This window comes from Xiphophorus couchianus, chromosome 9 (genome assembly GCF_001444195.1).
Source record: "Xiphophorus couchianus chromosome 9, X_couchianus-1.0, whole genome shotgun sequence".
NCBI lineage: Eukaryota > Metazoa > Chordata > Actinopteri > Cyprinodontiformes > Poeciliidae > Xiphophorus > Xiphophorus couchianus.
In genome coordinates, this window is record NC_040236.1 from 19009961 (window position 1) to 19030841 (window position 20881).

At 37.6% G+C, this 20881-nt stretch overlaps 1 protein-coding gene across 1 annotated transcript; it reads right to left on the reverse strand.

Annotated features, from left to right (window-relative positions):
- Window positions 1-1138: 1138 nt before the first annotated feature.
- LOC114150317 (histone-lysine N-methyltransferase mes-4-like) lies at window positions 1139-15033 on the reverse strand. Its single transcript, XM_028026663.1, has 15 exons — window positions 13609-15033; window positions 13358-13520; window positions 13066-13258; window positions 12690-12791; window positions 12489-12572; window positions 12107-12178; window positions 11848-11937; window positions 11169-11240; window positions 10910-10999; window positions 10226-10297; window positions 9967-10056; window positions 9282-9353; window positions 5844-5949; window positions 2681-2728; window positions 1139-2140 (listed from the first exon to the last, which is right to left on the reverse strand). Exons 1-15 carry the CDS (start codon window positions 13712-13714, stop codon window positions 1896-1898), a joined length of 1605 nt encoding a protein of 534 aa, XP_027882464.1. The 5' UTR covers window positions 13715-15033; the 3' UTR covers window positions 1139-1895.
- Between the last annotated feature and the right edge of the window lie 5848 nt (window positions 15034-20881).

Consider the following 20881-nt stretch of genomic DNA (forward strand, 5'->3'; position numbering starts at 1 on the left):
CGAGTGCTTGAATGATAAGTAATCTTATTGCATCAATTAAGAGCAACCACATAACCAAACTAACTTCATTCTGCTGAGGTCAAAACAGACTCAGAGTGGATGTCTACCTGACACGTGTGCTCAGAGGCATCTTCAATCTGCTCGCCGGGAATCTGTGTTTATTGGAAACTTCTTGAGTTGATAAGGTTGAGAGTCGCGAAGACGAGCACCAGCCGTACTGCTGCTGGCTGCCGGTTTGCGGTGGATGACCTGGCGGAGGAGAAAGGGGGGCTAAGCTAATCCAGCTAACTCATCAAACTTGCCAGTGTTTGTTTGGATTGTGGGAAATGATGGACTTTGTCACGAATAACGTCGCAATCTGTACAGTTGCCTGACATCCCAACAGTCAGTGGAGAGTGTGTGGAGTCATTGAATATGTACGGTGACTGTTTACCTGCTCTGTTGTTAAACCCATTTCTCTGGTATGATGTAAACTGCTGGTTGCTCTGCCTCTGCACTCAAATAACTATACCACAACATTTGCACAAGAGAAAACAAAACATTTTTTTTCTGTATTTCCCCCCCAAAAAACACCTGTTAAGCCTTGCTTTCCAAAATTTTGCACTCTTCTGGGACAAAGTCTGCTGATGTTCCTTTCACCCAAACTTGACTTTGTGGCACGTATATTTATTTTCCAAACCACAGAAAAACTGTGACAGTGAGGGGATTTTTTTTTCTTCACACATTATGCGTTGTTCATCCTATTTTATACAGCATGTAGGTGTTGTGATCAAATGACTTATAAATAGGTCCCAGAAATGGTCTTCGATGGTCAATTTGGTAATATTTCCTTTATCAGCAGATGTAAGGGACTCTCAAATACAAAACAATAAAAACACAATTACTAACTAAGTATCCTAGGTGAGTATTTTAATTACTTATCCTGATAAATACTTTAGTTTTATTTACCAAGACTCCAGTGGAAACCTGGACACTGTGCTTGAGCTACAAAAGAAATCGAGAGAAAACCCAAATTGTGTTTGGAGAATTTGGACTTTCCTTGGACGAGATTTATGATCTCCACTTAATAATCTAGGTGCTTATCTTAGTATATGAAATAACAAACACACACACACACACGCACACACACCCCTACAGGTATATAAGGTATAGCCTGCCTTTTTCGCCAAACAGGCCCGACGGTGGTTTAGCTGGACTACCCTTTCCCAAGTAGCTAGAGCAATGGGAGGTGGCTTAAAACACTGCAAAAAATCTGAAAAAAATTTAGCTCACTTTAGGTTTCAGATAGCAGCTACACAGCCTTTCTTTCAGCAGCCTGACAACATGGTGGCTTGTATGGACATCAGCAAATGTGGTTTATGAGAACAAAACAAAGTATTGTGAGAACTTTAAAGGGACAACTACGTCATATTTAAAAACCTGCTGATTAGCATAAATACACAACCTGACAGCACAAAGCATTAACAGAACATATTTTATTAGGTAAATATGACCAAATAATTCAATTATTTTTCTTTAAAAAATAAAAGTAAGCCTCAAATTGAAATTACCAAAAGAAAAACAATCTAATTTAAGTGCCTCAACAAAACGTACACAAAAGTAAAATAAGGGCTTTAGGGTGCAGACTGTTGCCAAATATTCTGAATATAAATAAATAAGTAAAAGAATGTTAAATTAAAATTCTGCCACCTTTTCGAATAATTTTTATGCTGGACAACAGAAAAATGCCTCACCATTAGAAAAACGCTTTTCTGCCTATCAACACAAATACATTTAAACAGCCTCTAAGTCACGGGACTTTACAGATAATATTGTTCGATAGGCAACAAAAAAAATGTTTTAGTAGCATGAACAAAATGGAACACTTTTGAACAAATGATTACTTCACATAAAATCTAGAGCCTTTTCTTTTGTGCCTGCCTCATAGCAGTTATTCCACGGTTTCTCACAAAGTCCCTGATATTTTGTGCTGTTCTTTGAGCCAGCACAGGACCTTCCACCAACTTGCAGTGTTTGCACTCATTTTTAGTGGCAAGTTTTCCTTTACCTATGTGAGCTTTAAAATGCCTCATAACAGCAGAAACCTCAGCACTTGACCATGGTTTTTTTGGTTGTCTTCTGGGTGCAGCAGAGGAGGTCTCTGAAGGGAAAAAAGTAAAGAGAAAAATGATTAAAACAGTTTATTAAAACAAAAAATGAAAAACATTCAAGATGGCTGCTGGCCAAGCATGTTTGTAAGTTTCTCTACTAATCAACTAACTGAGAAAGTGGACAAAAATTTGGAATACAATGCTTCAAAAATGTGAAATTACTGGAAATTGGGTGGAGAAGAAGGACAATGAGAAATGTCCAAGCAGAAACAAAAGCAATCTCCCAAATGGAGGCATGTGGACAAAAAACAAGTTGTTTCAGTTTAGTTTTATTTCATGCTTGTGCTCAATAAAGAGCTTATTTATTGTTGAACTCCGTGTCTTCCTGTCTTTGGTATGGCTCAAAGAGCCGGTCGTAACACTCTTCACTAGGTTGGCACATGTCTCAAGCAAATGGCATATAGTTTGAGGTCATCTAGACTGCATGGCCTTTAAGCATGAACTAGTTAATATGGTCAGCGCAGTAGAATTATGCTTTAACTAAATGTAGCTAGGATCAAAACACAGACTCATAAGGAAACTTGACTTGCCTTCAACAGGAGGGACAGTTTCCTCTGCTGTCGATGACACTGCTCCCACTAAGACAAACAACAAAAGTTTAAAAAACAAAAAACAGATAGACAAAAAGTTATAGCATCTTTGGATTCAAGTAACATACACAAATCATCCATATTCTTGCTTTGCTCAGGTTCCACAGGCTCCACAGGTTCCTCAGGTTCCACAGGTTCCTCAGGTTCCACAGGTTCCTCAGGTTCCACAGATTCCACGGTTTCCATGGGTTCCTCAGGTTCCACAGAATCGCAGTCATCCAAATCACTTAAATCTTCCTTTTCTTCATCCTCACTTAGTTCTATTTCATCTGAAAGGCATTATTAGAATACAAATGAGTGCCATACATAAAATTATATCTAAGCATTACCAAAATGAGGCTTAAAACACATTTTGTATTTATTAGTATTTTCTAACAGAGAATCCCTACTGTAATATTTTCCAATAATAATCATTTATTTAAATCCACCAGTTTTATGAATGTTGATTATGTCAGACAAGTCCTACTAATGGAAATAAGATCACAAAAGAAATTCAGCAATAACCTTCGATTTCGATGTCATCAAGGGATTTTCCTTGCAGGGTAGATACGTGTCCTTTCTCCATGGACAAAAGAAGCTTAGAAATCTTTGCCAGTTGTGTTGTTGGCACAGGTAAGCGATAAAATTCCCTGTGGACACGAATATCATGTCCCAGGAAGTCAGCCACCTGGTCAATTTCATTATTTTTGAGGTTGAGGACTTGTGACAATGTGGCAACATGCTTCCTGAGTTGCGTGGACCTGAGGAACTCGGGATGCTTCGCCCCACATTGGCTTCCATAAACACGCAAACAGTCTTGGCCCCTGTAGTGACTTTGAGATCTTGGTCGGGCAAAAAGAAAGATGTTTGTGGAGCAAACACCACATTGCTCTCTTTTGCTGACCAGCAGAGTCAGAGCATCCACCACATCTGGAGAAAGGAGAACCGCAACTTTTCGACCTCTTTTTCCAATTATTTCAACACGGCTGAAGTAGCTACAGAGCCTTTTTTCAACCTTGGACAATCCAGCAGCAACATCTTCATGGAGCTTGGAGTCATCTCTCTGCTGGAAACCTCTGAGACGCATCTTTGAGACTTCTCCAGCTCGTCTTCGATTGAACACAATGACCTGTGCAAGAGTAACTTTTGCAAGTTCTGCATAATTCTGGGGGCTGACCTCTTCTTTCAAGTTAGAAAATGCATTTTCTCCAGATTTCTTAAGGTACCTATGAAGACTCTGAACATCTTCTGTGAATGGTAAGGTTAATGGCTTATTATATTTGGCATGACTCAGAGTGTTCAAGGCAGTATGTGACACTAACTCAGACCACTTGGATGTATACAGCTTTTTGAAAGTGTCTGTTGACTTAATCAGTTCTTCATCTTCTGCCATGAGCGCTCGGCAATGGATAATGTCACTGATTTTCTGTAGTGTATGTCCCAGTTTTAGTGCAAGACTTGGTGTTTGGTATGAATGCTTTTCTTCATCAAAACCGCAGACAATCTTTACTGCCTGGACAACTCTTTGGAAGTTAGCAGGTTTCACAGCTTCCTCCAAGTTATGTATAGAGAATTCAGACCGTAGACATATTAACAGACGTCCAATTTCACGGAGCTTCTGTCGGATGTACTCATACTTAGTAGGGTCTTGTCCATGTCTGTTGTAGAGAGACTGGGCAAACTGAATAATGGTCAGGTCATTTCTCACAACTGTGGCTACATCATCCTGCTTCATGGGACCGAGGAGCTTCCAAACCCCACTTGAAATCTCTTGACAGAATGCAGACTCTTGAGCCATAGCAAAACCCAGTACTTTGGTTCTTCCATGTCCTTGGTTCAAATCTTCATTTTGTGGCTTACAGGGGCATCTTTGCACATGTCTCCATAGTTCCTTTCGAATGTACATACCTTGGCAGTACATACAATGTATAAATGTTCCAGTCTTTGCTTTTGGCTTTCTCTTAACTTTCAACGATCCTTTCCCACTTTGTAAAACCTCACAGTTATGTTTGAAGTTCCCCTTGTTTCTCATTTTTTCTAGAAGAACATTGCGCTCTTTTGAGTCTTCCGGAAGGGAAAAGGCATAAGCAATTTCAGCATGTGTCTTGTGGGTTTTTAAATGGCGTGAAATTTTGCTCTGTGGCCTACCACATACAAAGCAATAGTTCTTAGCACTCAAAATATGCTGTGAGGATTCCTGTTTGTGAAGCTCCTTTTGACTTTTTGGTTTATTGTTTGAGTCTTTGGTAGACTTGGCTGGGCTGAATGTTTCGAATGTGCCATCACCCATATCATCTGTGTGAAAAGGAGGCCAGTAATTTGATGTGCAAGGTTCAACCACAGAACTTGAGTCTGGCAAGAATGAAGTGAGATCGGGTATTGTTGGGTTTCCTTGAAGTTGTCCAACTTTAGACTTGATGGGCTGAAGAGGGATGCTAACATCTGAGTCTTCATCAGCTTCTGCAGATTCTGAATTTGGTATGTAGTCAATATCAGATGCATGGTCATCATCTGACATTTCACATTCTTTGGAAGGTGATGTGTTGTTATCTGATGAGGAGTCAGCTATGGAATACTTAAACAGTTCTTTTGCCTGAAATTGGGAGTGGGAAGTGGGAAATATAATTTATGTTATAATGGAGACTTAGAAGGCAAAGCTAAAAAAACGTATGTGGATATTCACCTGAGATCCATCATCCTTTATAATTTGTTTAAGGCAGGATGAATGCCAGACTTTTGAACAACCTGTGAAAAAATTTAAATGTAAAAAACCACAGAAGACAAGCAAAATCCAAAATCTCAAATAAACCATTACACCTTACGTTTAGATCAGATGGAATAGTTAAATATAGATTAACAATTTTTTTTTTTCAAATGTGCAAAATTGAACATTCTGGATAAAATTTTTATGTTCTGTTTTAAATAAAGATCACGGTTAAAGGCTTTAAGGTACTTTGAAAACTTCCACTGCTTTGAAAGTCACCATGATGACATAAATTGCATTGTATTGAAAACTATGTACTCAATTCTGAAACTGTAATTTGTTCATGGTCAACAGTTCAACAAAGACATACATCCTATTAAAATTAATTAATTCACAGTACAAATTAACTAAATATCTTACCTTTGCACTGGTAGCCAACCCACTTGAATGAAGAACAAGGTCCAAAACACTGAGTACACTTCTCCAAAGAGGATACTGTTGTGCACATCAAGTGATGTTTTTGACACTACAAAGAACAAATTAAACATATATTTAAAAATACACACACATATACATATATATACAGTCATATGAAAAAGTTTGGGCAGCCCTATTAAACTTACTTATTTTTATATCTAAATATTTGGGTGTTTGCAACAGCTATTTCAGTTTGATATATCTGATGGACATAAGTAATATTTCAGTACTGAATTGAGGTTTATTGTACTAACAGAAAATGTGAAGTATGCATTAAAACAGAATTTGACAGGTGCAGAAATATGGGCACTTCAACAGAAAAGTGGCATTAATATTTAGCAGATCCTCCTTTTGCAAAAATAACAGCCTCTAGTCACTTCCTGTAGCTTTTAATGAGTTCCTGGATCAAGGTATTTTTGACCATTCTTCTTTGCAAAACAATTCCAGTTCAGTTAAGTTTGATGGTCGCCAAGCATTTACAGCCTGCTTCAAATCATCCCACAGATGTTCAATGATATTCAGGTCTGGGGATTGGGATGGCCATTCCAGAACATTGTAATTGTTCCTCTGCATGAATGCCCGAGTAGATTTGGAGCGGTGTTTTGGATCATTGTCTTGCTGAAATATCCCAGCACAACTTCAACTTCGTAACTGATTCTTGAACATTATTCTCAAGAATCTGTTGATATTGAGTGAAATCCATGCAACCCTCAACTTTAACAAGATCCCCAGTGCTGACATTGGCCACACAGCCCCAAAGCATGATGAAACCTCCACCACATTTTACAGTGGGTAGCAAGTGTTTTTCTTGAAACGCTGTATTTTTTTGCTGCCATGCATAACGCCATTTTTTATGACTAAACAACTCAATCTTTGTTTCTTTTTTTTATTTTATCTTTATTGATTCTCAAGAAAGTATCACTTACATGAACTTAGGTCTCTACATCACAGGATTAACTTCAACATTTGTAATAAGGTAGACATGTAGACCATTGCATAATAACAGTCAAAACAAAAATGCAACTTCACTTCCCTGAGAAAGATTATAAAGCAAGGAATAAAGAGAGTGTGAAAGAAGAAACCAAAAATAGAGAAAGGAATCAAGTTAGAAATGTAAAGAGCAAACCAGAAAAAAAAGAAATACATAAACGAAAGACATAGTATAAAATAATTATGAAGTATGGCTGTCATAGGAGATTTAATCAAGTTTGGTCTCTAAAAATGAAATCAGATCTCTACCCAAATCTGCCACCACTGACAGAATTGTTCAGTCCTGTGACTGTTGATTCTTTTCCATTTTATACATGTTAAATGTTATGTCGATCCAGTCGTCGAAAGTTGGTTTGTCTTGTGATAACCATTTTCTTGTAATGTTTTTCTTACTTGCTATTAATAAAATAGTCATTAAATATTTATTTCTTTTTGAAGAAATTATGTAAAATACATAAGCTTGATCTCAAAAGGAATGTTCTGCTTGAAAATATCTTGTAAGGCACTATTTATCTCTTTCCAGTAATCTTTTATGATTGGGTAGTCCCAGAAGACATGATAATGGTTTGCGTTTTGACTCGGTCATCCGTCTCCTTAATTTTTTGGTGTATGTTGATGAGTTCTGACTTAATGTCATCAAGCTGTTGTTTCATATCTTTTCGGAAATCCCGTAACTCCCCCAGGATTTGCGCTAGTGCAGTTGAGTCAGTGGAAAGCTTATTAGCATTAGCTTCGCCGAGGTGCTGATGTGTTGGTGAGCTACCTGCCGTCTTTCTTTCTTTTGCCAATTCTTTATTCGTGGTTTTCTTATTCCCGTCCCTTTTCCCCATTCTAGACCCCCTTATAGATTCCATTTTACTCATTTTTTGTTATATTTGGCAATTAATGGCGGTCAAATTAAGATTTACTGGAGGTGCAGTCAGCTCAAGCTGCCATCTCGGAAGTTGACGTCACCGGAACCCCTCAATCTTTGTTTCATCAGTCCACAGGACCTTGTTCCAAAATGAAACCGGCTTGTCCAAATGTGCTTTTGCATACCTCAAGCGACTGTTTGTGGCATGCTTGCAGAAAAGGCTTCTGTCGCATCACTCTCCCATACAGCTTCTCCTTGTGCAAAGTGCGCTGAATTGTTGAACAATGCACAGTGACACCATCTGCAGCAAGATGATGCTGCAGGTCTTTGGAGGTGGTCTGTGGGTTGTCTTTGATTGTTCTCACCATTCTTCTTCTCTGCCTCTCTGATATTTTTCTTGGCCTGCCACTTCTGGGCTTAACAAGAATTGTCCCTGTGGTTTTCCATTTCCTTACTATGTTCCTCACAGTGGAAACTGACAGTTTAAATCTCTGAGACAACTTTTTGTATCCTTCCCCTAAACAACTATGTTGAACAATCTTTGTATTCAGATCATTTGAGAGTTGTTTTGAGGTGCCCATGATACCACTCTTCAGAGGAGACTCAAATAGGAGAACAACTTGCAACTGGCCACCTTAAATACATTTTCTCATGATTGGATACACTTGTCTATGAAGTTCAAAGCTTAATGAGGTTACCAAACCAATTTTGTGTTTCAGTAAGTCAGTGAAAAGTAGTTGGGAGTTTTCAAATCAATAAAATGATAAGGGTACCCACATTTTTGCACCTGTCAAATTCTGTTTTAATGCATATTGCACATTTTCTGTTAGTACAATAAACCTCAATTCAATACTGGAATATTACTGTTTCCATCAGTTATTAGATATATCAAACTGAAGTAGCTGTTGCAAAACCCCAAATATTTAGAAATAAAATAATTAAGATTAATAGGGGTGCCCAAACGTTTTCACAGACAGACAGACATATTTTATTATTTATATTTATTAGCTCAGATGGAGTAGCTTTTCAATGAATAAGCAATTTCCCCTTTGGGATCATACTATATTGGATAATAAATGAGACAAATAATTACAGAGGGTTCCAGTCATAAAAAACAACTTTTTCTGCAAACTTTTAAATAGTTGAATTAAAAATATTGTGTGGTAAAGATGTAGATAAATACAAAAGACAAAATTTATATATATATATATATATATATATATATATATATATATATATATATATATATATATTTTAACTTTGACAACATTTAAAACATTTTTCTAAGATTATATTCTGTGCCACCAAGTCAACATTTATCAGAAGTCAAACCAATATTCTCAACCTCACAAGAACCAAAACATATGTTTTTATCTATTCAATAAAGCAAGGTCCCCATATATGAAATGGTTGATTACTTCACAGAGATATCTTCACTTAAATGATTGTGCTATGAGAGCCAACAACCATGGAAGGAAACTAGTTTTAAATCCAGCCAAAATGTTCGGTAAATTAAAAATGAAATCCAACTTCTGTACCTGTTCTGTGTTGCCAGCTGAAGAAGTTGTATGAGGACAGTCAGGACTTTGGGACATTTCTTCCTCCAATTCCTGTGAAAAAGAAGAAAAATTGATTTTTTTCACCCCAGAGAAATTCTGTAATGCAGCAGAGAAAATAGTCCGATTGTGACTCAAGTGTTTTGAATCCTGGAAACAACCTAAAGGATGAACGGTAAACACATTGACTGACAGCAAACTTTAACAAATATTCAAAATACTACAATTTCACCAGCACTGACCAAATTGAAGTCTGATTCTGTTGTGAAATTAAAAAAAATGTTACCGAAAATGTATGCATCTACTTTAACCTTTAAGAAATTAAAATATTTACTCTCCCAATATATTCTGTAATACCAAGTCAACATTTTTCAGAGGTCAAACCAATATTCACAAAGTCACAAGAACCAAAACATATGTTTTTATCAGTTCAATAGCGCAAGGTCCCCATATACAATATGGTCCTCCTGTATCACATTGGTGCCGGTGACCATGAAACACACACATACACACGCTGAACTTACAAACTGAAAACCATGACATGAGACTGTCCTTACAAACCAATGTCCAGATAAACCACATGGCATTCAGGTCCACACACAGACACACTGAAGTTGAACAGGTTGGCTGACTGACATCATTTAGCTGCACCTTAAACATAAAATACCTCTGAATTGATGGGGAGTGAATCCAGGACAGGGTCTATCTCATTTGGGACACTCGTTGTCATCTGATCCTGATCATTTTCAGCTCTGATCTGAAACAGAAAATAAATACAAGTCAACACCATACTGCCCTTGATTACTTCACAGAGATATCTCCACTTAAATGATTGTTCTATGAGAGAAAACACCCATGAAAGGAAACTAGTTTTAAATCCAGCCAAAATGTTTGGTAATTTCAAAATGAAAACCCAACTTCTGTACCTGTTCTGTGTTGCCAGCTGAAGAAGTTGTACAAGGACAGTCAGGACTTTGGGACATTTCTTCCTCCAATTCCTGTGAAAAAGAAGAAAATTTGATTTTTTTTCTCCCCAGAAATTCTGTGATGCAGCAGAGAAAATAGTCCGATTGTGACTCAAGTGTTTTAAATCCTGGAAACACCTTAAAAGATGAACGTTATACACATTGAATGACAGCAAACTTTAACAAATATTCAAAATACTCCAATTTCACCAGCATTGACAAGATTGAAGTCTGATTCTGTTGTGAAATTAAAAGAAATTTTAGCAAAAATCTATGCATCTACTTTAACCTTTAAGAAATTAAAATATTTGCTCTCCCAATATATTCTGTAATACCAAGTCAACATTTATCAGAGGTCAAATTAATATTCACAAGGTCACAAGAACCAAAACATATGTTTTTATCAGTTCAATAGCGCAAGGTCCCCATATACAATATGGTCCTCCTGTATCACATTGGGACAGATGACCATGAAACACACACATACACACGCTGAACTTACAAACTGAAAACCATGACATGAGACTGTCCTTACAAACCAATGTCCAGATAAACCACATGGCATTCAGGTCCACACACAGACACACTGAAGTTGAACAGGTTGGCTGACTGACATCATTTAGCTGCACCTTAAATATAAAATACCTCTGAATTGATGGGGAGTGAATCCAGGACAGGGTCTATCTCATTTGGGACACTGGTTGTCATCTGATCCTGATCATTTTCAGCTCTGATCTGAAACAGAAAATAAATACAAGTCAACACCATACTGCCCTTGATTACTTCACAGAGATATCTCCACTTAAATGATTGTTCTATGAGAGAAAACACCCATGAAAGGAAACTAGTTTTAAATCCAGCCAAAATGTTTGGTAATTTCAAAATGAAAACCCAACTTCTGTACCTGTTCTGTGTTGCCAGCTGAAGAAGTTGTACAAGGACAGTCAGGACTTTGGGTCATTTCTTTCTCCAATTCCTGTGAAAAAGAAGATTGATTTTTTTCTCCACAGAAATTCTGTGATGCAGCAGAGAAAATAGTCCGATTGTAACTCAAGTGTTTTAAATCCTGGAAACACCTTAAAAGATGAACGTTATACACATTGAATGAAAGCAAACTTTAACAAATATTCAAAATACTCCAATTTCACCAGCATTGACAAGATTGAAGTCTGATTCTGTTGTGAAATTAAAAGAAATTTTAGCAAAAATCTATGCATCTACTTTAACCTTTAAGAAATTAAAATATTTACTCTCCCAATATATTCTGTAATGCCAAGTCAACATTTATCAGAGGTCAAACCAATATTCACAAGGTCACAAGAACCAAAACATATGTTTTTATCAATTCAATAACGCAAGGTCCCCATATACAATATGGTCCTCCTGTATCACATTGGGGCAGGTGACCATGAAACACACACATACACACGCTGAACTTACAAACTGAAAACCATGACATGAGACTGTCCTTACAAACCAATGTCCAGATAAACCACATGGCATTCAGGTCCACACACAGACACACTGAAGTTGAACAGGTTGGCTGACTGACATCATTTAGCTGCACCTTAAATATAAAATACCTCTGAATTGATGGGGAGTGAATCCAGGACAGGGTCTGTCTCATTTGGGACACTGGTTGTCATCTGATCCTGATCATTTTCAGCTCTGATCTGAAACAGAAAATAAATACAAGTCAACACCATACTGCCCTTGACTACTTCACAGAGATATTTTCACTTAAATGATTGTTCTATGAGAACCATCACCCATGGAAGGAAACTAGTTTTAAATCCAGCCAAAATGTTTGGTAAATTCAAAATGAAAACCCAACTTCTGTACCTGTTCTGTGTTGCCAGCCGTAGAAGTTGAATGAGTGCAGTCAGGACTTTGGGACATTTCTTTCTCCAATTCCTGTGAAAAAGAAGAAAGATTGATTGTTTTATCCCCACAGAAGATTTTCTGATGTAGCAGAGAAAATAATTTGGTGGTTAACCCAAGTGTTTTGAATTCTGGAAACAGTCTGCAAGACGAATGCTAAGAAACAAGTTGACTATTATAATTTCACCAGCACTGACCAAATTGAAGTCTGATTCTGTTTGATTAAAATCACCAAAAATAAAAATATTTTCTATAACCTTTAAGAAATTAAAATTTTTACTCTCCCAATATATTCTGTGATGCCAAGTCAACATTTATCAGAGGTCAAACCAATATTCACAACCTTGATGGGGAGTGAATCCAGGACTGGATCTGTCTCGTTTTTGACACTGGTTATCATCTGATCCGGGTCATTTTCAGCTCTGATCTGAAACAGAAAATAAATACAAGTCAACACCATACTGCCCTAGATTAATTCACAGAGATACCCTCACTTATATTCAGATTTTGTCTTAAAACTTTCAATAATATCATTTTCCCACACCTTTATTTGGTCTTTGCTTGATACCGGTCCATAGTATGAAACCAACTGTGATGTGGATGGCACCTCAACATCTTGTCCAGTTGAAGACATCCCACTGGAGTTCTGTTGAATTTGAATATATATCAAATTCATTGTAGATGTAACAATGTTTTGAGAGTACGTAAAACACTACTGTAAATACTACTATACTGTAATTATTTATTATACATTTGTGGGCAACTGGTTAATTTGCCCAGTAATGTCTTGTATAGTCAGCCATCTAGTGTTGTGAAAAGAATGGTAAAACAAAGGAGGTTCAGGTTGTAAATCATCATTATTAGTGCATTTCTTAAATGAACATTGTCTTAAGATTCATACATTTTTATTTTTTTAGTACCTTGAGTCGCCATGGCCAGTCTGAGTCCCCATAATTGTACGTAATCTCTTCTCCCTGATTGATATCTCGAGTTGCAAATAAACACAAATGTGGTTTCTGTTGGACGGTCAGATACTTCATTTTGGCATTTGGGCTGATATTGTCATCGTTTATAAGCCTTCCAAGGGAGCAATCTTCTTTTGCTGCATCAACACTGCAAATACATAACATTTAATTTTAAATATTAAAATATTCATTTATATATATATATGCCATTTAGTTCTAATTAGACTTCTGATACAAACATACTAACCACCAGAGTTTTCCATTAAAATAGAATTCAAACAAGAATACTTTAAGGTTGTCATGGTAAACTCTCTGTCTCCTCTCACATTCCTCTTTACTGATCAGTTCACCTCGATATTCACACAGAAAGTCTCCTTTCTGAAAAGAGGTTGTGGCAAAGATACCACGACCTAAAGAAGAAAGCAAAAATAATAGTAGAAAGAGTAAACAGTATAAAGGCTTGATTGTATTTAAACCACTCCAAAGAAATCCCCATACCTTTAAAGGCATTGATGTACGTGACGTCAAGCCCCACTTTGTCCGTTTTGGTATCAATATAATATTTGGCATCTTCCTTCGGATTTATGCGTCTTCGCCTCTGCATGTTTTACTGACATGTATGAAAAGTTATAACAGTCAAAGAAGGAATTACAAGCTTCTTTGTAATTCCTACAAATGTTAAAGCTAAAAATTTAATTATAAATATGGAAACATGTTATGCATGCAAGACACACAGCTCAGATAAAACACCAACACTATAATTTATTTAATCACTGATTTAAAAAAGTGCTTTACCATCTACAAATAGTTCAGTGTTCAATATATTGTTGTTCAGCCAATAGTACAGCCTTACAAGAACATTTGAGCCATACTTTAAGGAAAAAGGGTAGTTTGTTGCACAAATGAATTTTATTAGAGAAGTCCAATTTATCTTTAATTAAACAGTTTTAATCAGTCTTCCAGGGACAGTCTCCTCCAACTTTTAGATGCATCTCTGCTTCAACACACCTAAGTCAAATAATGTGGTCAGAAATCTGGAGAATTTGGCTGCATATGAGGAGGTTATTCAGCTAATTGATTCAGGTACAAATACACATTTAAAAATTGAAGGACACCGATATTTGCCTAAATTTGAGGACTCTTGATTTACACTTTCAGCATTTAAGTCATGAAAGTGATTACAGTACACAGCTTTAAAGCCATTGATGCACCAGCCCTATTGCAGCCAATTATTAAAACCTTCAACCATTGGTGCTTTTCCAAAAGATAAACAAGTTTCACAGAAACCTGTGGGTTTGCTTCTTATTAATCTCCTGCTTGAAATCAAGCTTAACGAGCTTAACAAGCATCACTACGGTGCAATTAGCTAACATAAAGCAAGCAGTTCGCCAATATTGTTAAATATAATGATGAAAACCTTACAGTTCATCACCCAACTTTTATCACCAAAAGCTAGGTAGTAGGTACCACACAGGTACCACCTACCCCAAATATTGTCAACTTGTCAAACACCTGTTTCTAGCTAGGAGGCTAGCTCTAGCTAGGAAGCTAGCTCTCCTAGCCCAGCTAGTCTCTTACTTTAAAACACTCGAAATAAAAACTATACTGCTTCAGGTAAGTCTTTTCAGTCATAAAAGCATACATATTTAAGCTACTTGATGCAAATATCTAAAATAAGTTGCTTAGCTTTAATGTTACCTAAATTAAAATCTAAAATATTTCATTTTGCTCAAAAACCTTTCTTGCATCTGCAGTTATTTACTTGTAAATAACTTCATCTAGGCAAAAATTATTTTAATTTACCATTAATGCTTACCTGTGCACAGTTATTCCACCAACACGTCCATATTGAGGGCTGCGGCTTCAAATGAGGATTTAATTTTTAAAAACCTTGCGTCTGGGATGGTTTGGTAATAAGACACACCCACAGTTTTTTTCCAGCCAATCAGATGATGACCGGCTAAAAGCGCGCGTAGTGTATAAAAATGTGTGTAAAACTGCAATTCATACACTGACATCAGGTGGCGCTGTGTTATACACTGGAATACACAAAACTCAGGTTACAGGTATAAAAGGACAATTAAAGAAAGTGAGATATCACGCTGTTTATTCAATGAAAAGTACAAATACATGGTCCAAATCATGCAAACACTGGCATAGTTCCTATAAAACTTTAGATTTATGAGAAAAAGTGTTGTTTAGATACTCAAAATTTAAAATACACTCCATGATTTATGCGGACATTGGCACTGTCCGTGTATTACCCCTAGGTCCGCGTAACGTAAGTACGTATTCAGGTCAAAAGGCAGGCTAAACCATATATACCAACACACACACACACACACACACACACACACACACACACACACACCCTTTTGGAAAAATAATTGCCCACTCCTGCTCCAGAAGTTTATTTTTTAATTCTACGGTAATTGAGTGTGTATTAACATCCACCTCCACTCATTTAAATGAAGTGAGGGTGTGTTTGGAGGATGATGAGATGATAAAGAAGTGAGCACATGGGAACTTTTATTTCCATTTTCTATTAAAGTCCTCAATGAAGTATCGCCTTCTAAAACATTTACACTTTACCTTAATTAACGCTTGTTGCTCCAGTATTTTTTTTCAGTTATGGATTACAGACAAAAGGCAGTAATATGAAAAATAAAACCTAAATCAAACATCCAGACTTTGATTTTCAACCATATGACCAAAGAAAACTTTCACTATTTCTTTCTGTCTCTAAAAAGCATCAACATCTCTGGTCATGTATTAAGGTTTCTCAGAAGAATGAAAGCAGGCTGCCCACTCAGTCAGTGAAGTGGGGGTGGATTAATGTTCAGCTGGTGAAGTAGGAAACTGGTCAGAACCGCTGGGACAGTGAGTGGTATGTCTAACCTTTAAATAAAAAAAAAATAGAAAAACTGCCTTATTTCCGTGATCGGAAATGAACACATTTTTGGTAGACGAATGGAAAAGCAAACCACCTTAGCTTCATTTGTGGATGGTGTTACATGCAGTGGTGGCTGCATGTAGTATTTCCCCCCAATTCAGGTTCTTGATTAGCAGAGTATAAGGCTAGTTGGGAAACTGACTTTCAGGGCCTCTTGGCCAATTGGGCAGCATGTGTGCTGCAGCTTTGTGGTGCTGTGATGGAGGATTTGTCTGCTAGAAACCCTGGTGTTTGTTGTTATTCTCCCCTATCTTTTCTTTTAGGTTCTCATTTTCACCTTTGAGACTTCTTCCGATCCCACTTAAAGAATAAACCTTTAACTTTACCCTCCTGGTTTTGTCTCTTCATTTCTCTCTGGTTTATCTATTGTTACAGCCCCCCCTCTAAAACCCCTAGACTGCCTGGGGGATGTAACAGATGGTCACAATTTTATCTCACATGTTAATGTGGTTCCAAAAGTGACTCATAACACTGTTTGAGAAATGTCTTCAGTGGTGCTTATATTAAACTTTTATATCATGCTTTCAGAGTCCTAAACGAATGCTTGTACCTGGACAGTGTGGAGGGGAATATCCGTTTACTTCAATGAAAAGATTCAGTTCAAGGTAACGGCGCACTTCATGGATCAACTACTCGCCTGTTCTCCTGTCCAGGGCTCAGGAGGTTTCCTGATCGTTTCCAGGCTGAACTGGCAGCTGGTCAAAGTGTTGTTTTTTTGGGTGGGGGGTTTATGTTTAACCCCATACAGTGCAGCAGCACGCCTATCGTCACATTTACAGGTGAACAGTGGAAAGTTAGACCGGGTCAGTGTGATGTTTTTCATACTAAAGGATGCAACTGGCCAAAATAAAAACAATCCGCTTCTCGGTCGCTCAGATCAGCTGACCAGATGTGGTTGGAAGTGTTGAGGAAACGGCTGAAGCTCAGAAAATCAGACGTTTCACGTTGTAGTTTTACCGCTGCAGTTTGATGAGAAAATCTTCACCACACAATTTTAAATCCGCTCTTAACACCCATTTACACTCTTTGGCTTTTTACCTGGTATAAGTTGTTAAATTCATTTTAATCCGAATTGTATTGTATTACAATTTTAATAATTTTATTTGTATTTAATTCTCATGTTCTATTTTAATCATTTTGTTTAGCACTTTGGTTAATGGCTGCTGTTTTTATGTTTAATTTAAAAAACAGGACTGGAAGATAGAAAATGCTTCTATCCTTTATTGTGAAAGGTATAAGTATGCCTTTCTGGTTATGCAATTTAAGTTACATTTGTTTTATGTTTTTCCTAATAACAGCCTCCTAAATGTGTCAGCACCAGCAGGTGCTGCTGTGTTTGATGCAGGGCCGTAACTATGCTTTTCAGGAACCTGAGATTATATTTACAATTACATCCATCCATTTTCTTACACCCTTGGTGCTTACAATTATATATTTTTGGTAAATTAACATGGGTGTGGGGGGTATTTGCCCCATAGATCTACCCTGCACCAGGTTTTTGTGGAGCTGTGTTGTGGGGGAGGGGTCCTGTGTGGGACGGCTTTGGGGAAATAGGCGGTGCCTCTCATCAGGAAGTGTTTAGGGACCCTCAAATGGTTGCCACGGGAGATGCAAGGGTTCCTCAAAACGCCATGCATGAGTCAAAGCGACGCTCCAGGTGTGTTTTTTTTTTACTTTTTTTTTTTCTTTCTTTTTGTTATCGCCCCGCAAGGGGTCTTTTTGTGGGCTCTAGTGTCCCTTTTTCAAAGTAGGCTGACAGGAAAGGGGGAAGGAGAGGGGGGAAGACATGCGGTAAATGTCGTCGGGTCCGGGAGTCGAACCCGCGACGGCCGCGTCGAGGCCATGTTGCCTCTGAATGTGGGTCGCGCTAACCCCTCCGCCACCACGGCACGCCCCTCCAGGTGTGTTTTTGATGAGAGAATGACATCATAGCATGATATAAAGCTCATAAATTCAATTTCAACCAAATCTCGTTCTAGAGGGAACACAGACTTTCAAATGGTATTTTTTTGTAGAATACAGATATTTAAATGGATTGTGTTACAGTGAATTGAACTGATCTGAATGGAGTAAATTGGATTCAGTAAAAACCATATTTGCAGGGTAGTGGTTTGTCACGTGGAGAGGTTGCTCTAAGCCACTAATATTAATATTATGTAAAAGGTAGTTATTGCACACTCTCAGTAGCATTTAGGTATTTATTGAAATGCTCAGTTACAGTAACAGTAGTATGAGCTAAAGTGTCATAATATGATGTTATTAACTAACCATAGAAATGGAAAGTATGACATTTAAGTTGTCCTCAGTGAACTTATTTCTAACCACATTTTTATATGTATGTTTAGCATTATTATCAGGGGCAAGTAGGAGTCAGCGGATGATTTTTTTCCTCTATCGTGTATTTGGGAAAGTCTGTGGTGCGATGCCGTACGTCACTAAGCTCTTCATTTTTCCATTTATACCACAGTCCAACAGGTTGCCCATCTGATCGGCTTTATACATCCCCCCTGTTGTGTGTGCATGTGTGTGTGTGTGTGTGTGTGTACTGTCAAACCGGGGCACGCCTACATAACATCTCTCCACCATCATCCATTTCCTTTACTTCTGATCTACCGGGGGAGGTTAAGCTGGAACCTAGCATGCACACCACTGTCATGGTCTGTCTTTCCGCTATGACACATAAACATCCCCTACGTGTCACCAGAGTTTAAACCACGCAGGTCAGCTGATTTCCTCTGTGTCTGCCTGCTGCGGCACAGGTAATGCTGTCCTTCTAGCTGAGCCGCCGTCTCAGACCACCTGTGGTTGAGAAAACGATCACACGTCTAGATAAAAATAATAATAATAATAAAAAAGAATCAGCAGCGACTGCAATTTGACTTTTTTTTGCGGTCGAATGCAACTCGTGATAAAATATTTGCTGAAGTATCTTCATCTTGTTGCCTACCTGACATGTTTGGTGATTTATAAATGGTTTGTACGACAGAAGAGGCCATGCTGTGTTCAGTGTCTGCCATCAGTCTGCGCTGGGCAGGCGTTTCCATTTTTAAACTTCAACACTGAAGACCATAAATGTTTCTTTGCATGCAAGCATTTCTAAAACAAACCACAGAAACAACTCACACTTGATCTCACATTTTGAGCTATCTATGAAAATATTCTCATCAGGCAACTGGAAAACAAAGGATAGCTTTCAGATTGCATATTTATGTGAATGTGAAAACATTTGTGATGATGAAAACCTGGAAGAGGTCAAGAATGGAGAGGGAAAATGTCTGTGGTCACCATTACGGTTTTCCAATTAACCTGTAATTTATTTAACTTAAACTCCAACTGAGGAATTTAACAAAAATATAAAAAACATGACTCTTGCCTCTGCATCAACAGGAATAGATAAACAATGCAATATTTTCTAGGTGCTTATCTTAGTATATGAGTGAGTATTCGAAAGGTCAAATTTGCTTCAAAATTGCCCAATATATTACTTCTGGGCTACTGACACAAAACAAGAGAAAACACATCAAATCCCATTACTTTTAGACTTAAGATAAAGATTCTTATCCAAACCTTTAAGTGGCTTTGTACCAAACCAGATCACAAACCTGCTTTATAGCCATTAAAGTGACAATCTACTGCAAATTTCCTATAACAGGCATAAAAAAAGAAAGGAGGCTCAACCTTTGGTAACTTTGTCCCAAAACTATGAAACCATTGGATCAGCATCAAAGAAACCAAATTACTGAATACCCAAAAGACTCCGTCTGCATTTTTGGAATATGTTTTTAAACATCTTTTATGTGAACTATTTCATTTACTACTCATATTTTCTTGACGTTTTAATCTATAATAACTTTTTTCATTATTTTCACATTTCTAGTGCAACTTTAATGCTTAATTTTCTTGTTAATTAACCTTTGCTGCCCTGTAGCCATCCTGTATCATTTTCCAAACACATATTAGGCCTTTTGATGATATCCTCCTATTCATAACGTTTTCATTTGCATTCAGATTGTGCTTTAACCTGAAATGATCTGGGCTGAAACAGCTCTCCAAAACAACAACAACAACAACAAAATAAACACGGTAAGCATGTTAGCTGAAAGTGAGGCTTCTCTGAAGAGTTGTAAGAACGAAATATAAAGCTGACAGACAACAGCATCAACCTTCAGGTCCAGAAGTAATGAATTTTTGGGATTTCATGCACAGGGTTCTCTAAGAAGAAGCCATTTGGATACTTACGAGAACAGAACTTGGCATGGTATTAAATGGAAAGTCCTGTATCATTATGCATTTCCTGTGCTTCATGATGCCTCCCACCTGAATATGTAAAACTCAAAGAAAAGAGGGATCAGTGGGCCTGTCGTCTGGTGGCTCTCTGCAGCCGCATGTCACAGCGTTCTGTCTCAAACTGGTACCTTAATGTTGAGTTCACAGCAGGAGAGTCATCTGATGGGTCTGCAGCATTACGCCGTCATGTGAACTACCATAGCTCTTGTTCAAAAATCCCTCATATTCTACTACACGCCACAAAGAACGAAAGCAAGTCTGAAGGCAAATGTCAGTCAAACCCGGTGCAAATATTTAGCGAGACGCAGATGGTGACATGAATGAAATATCAGAGAAAAGGTGGGCGGATGTTTCTTTCAAAGCCAGGACTTGGTAACTTCACCCCTACGTGACACCCGCTCCTAGCGAGGAGTAACTCATTAGCCAACAAGGCGGGCGTGCGTTGTGCTGGAAACTGCAGATGTTTGCTGTAATGAGGACATGAATTTCAGTCATGGTTTGAAAACTAATCACATCTTATAAAAAAATGTA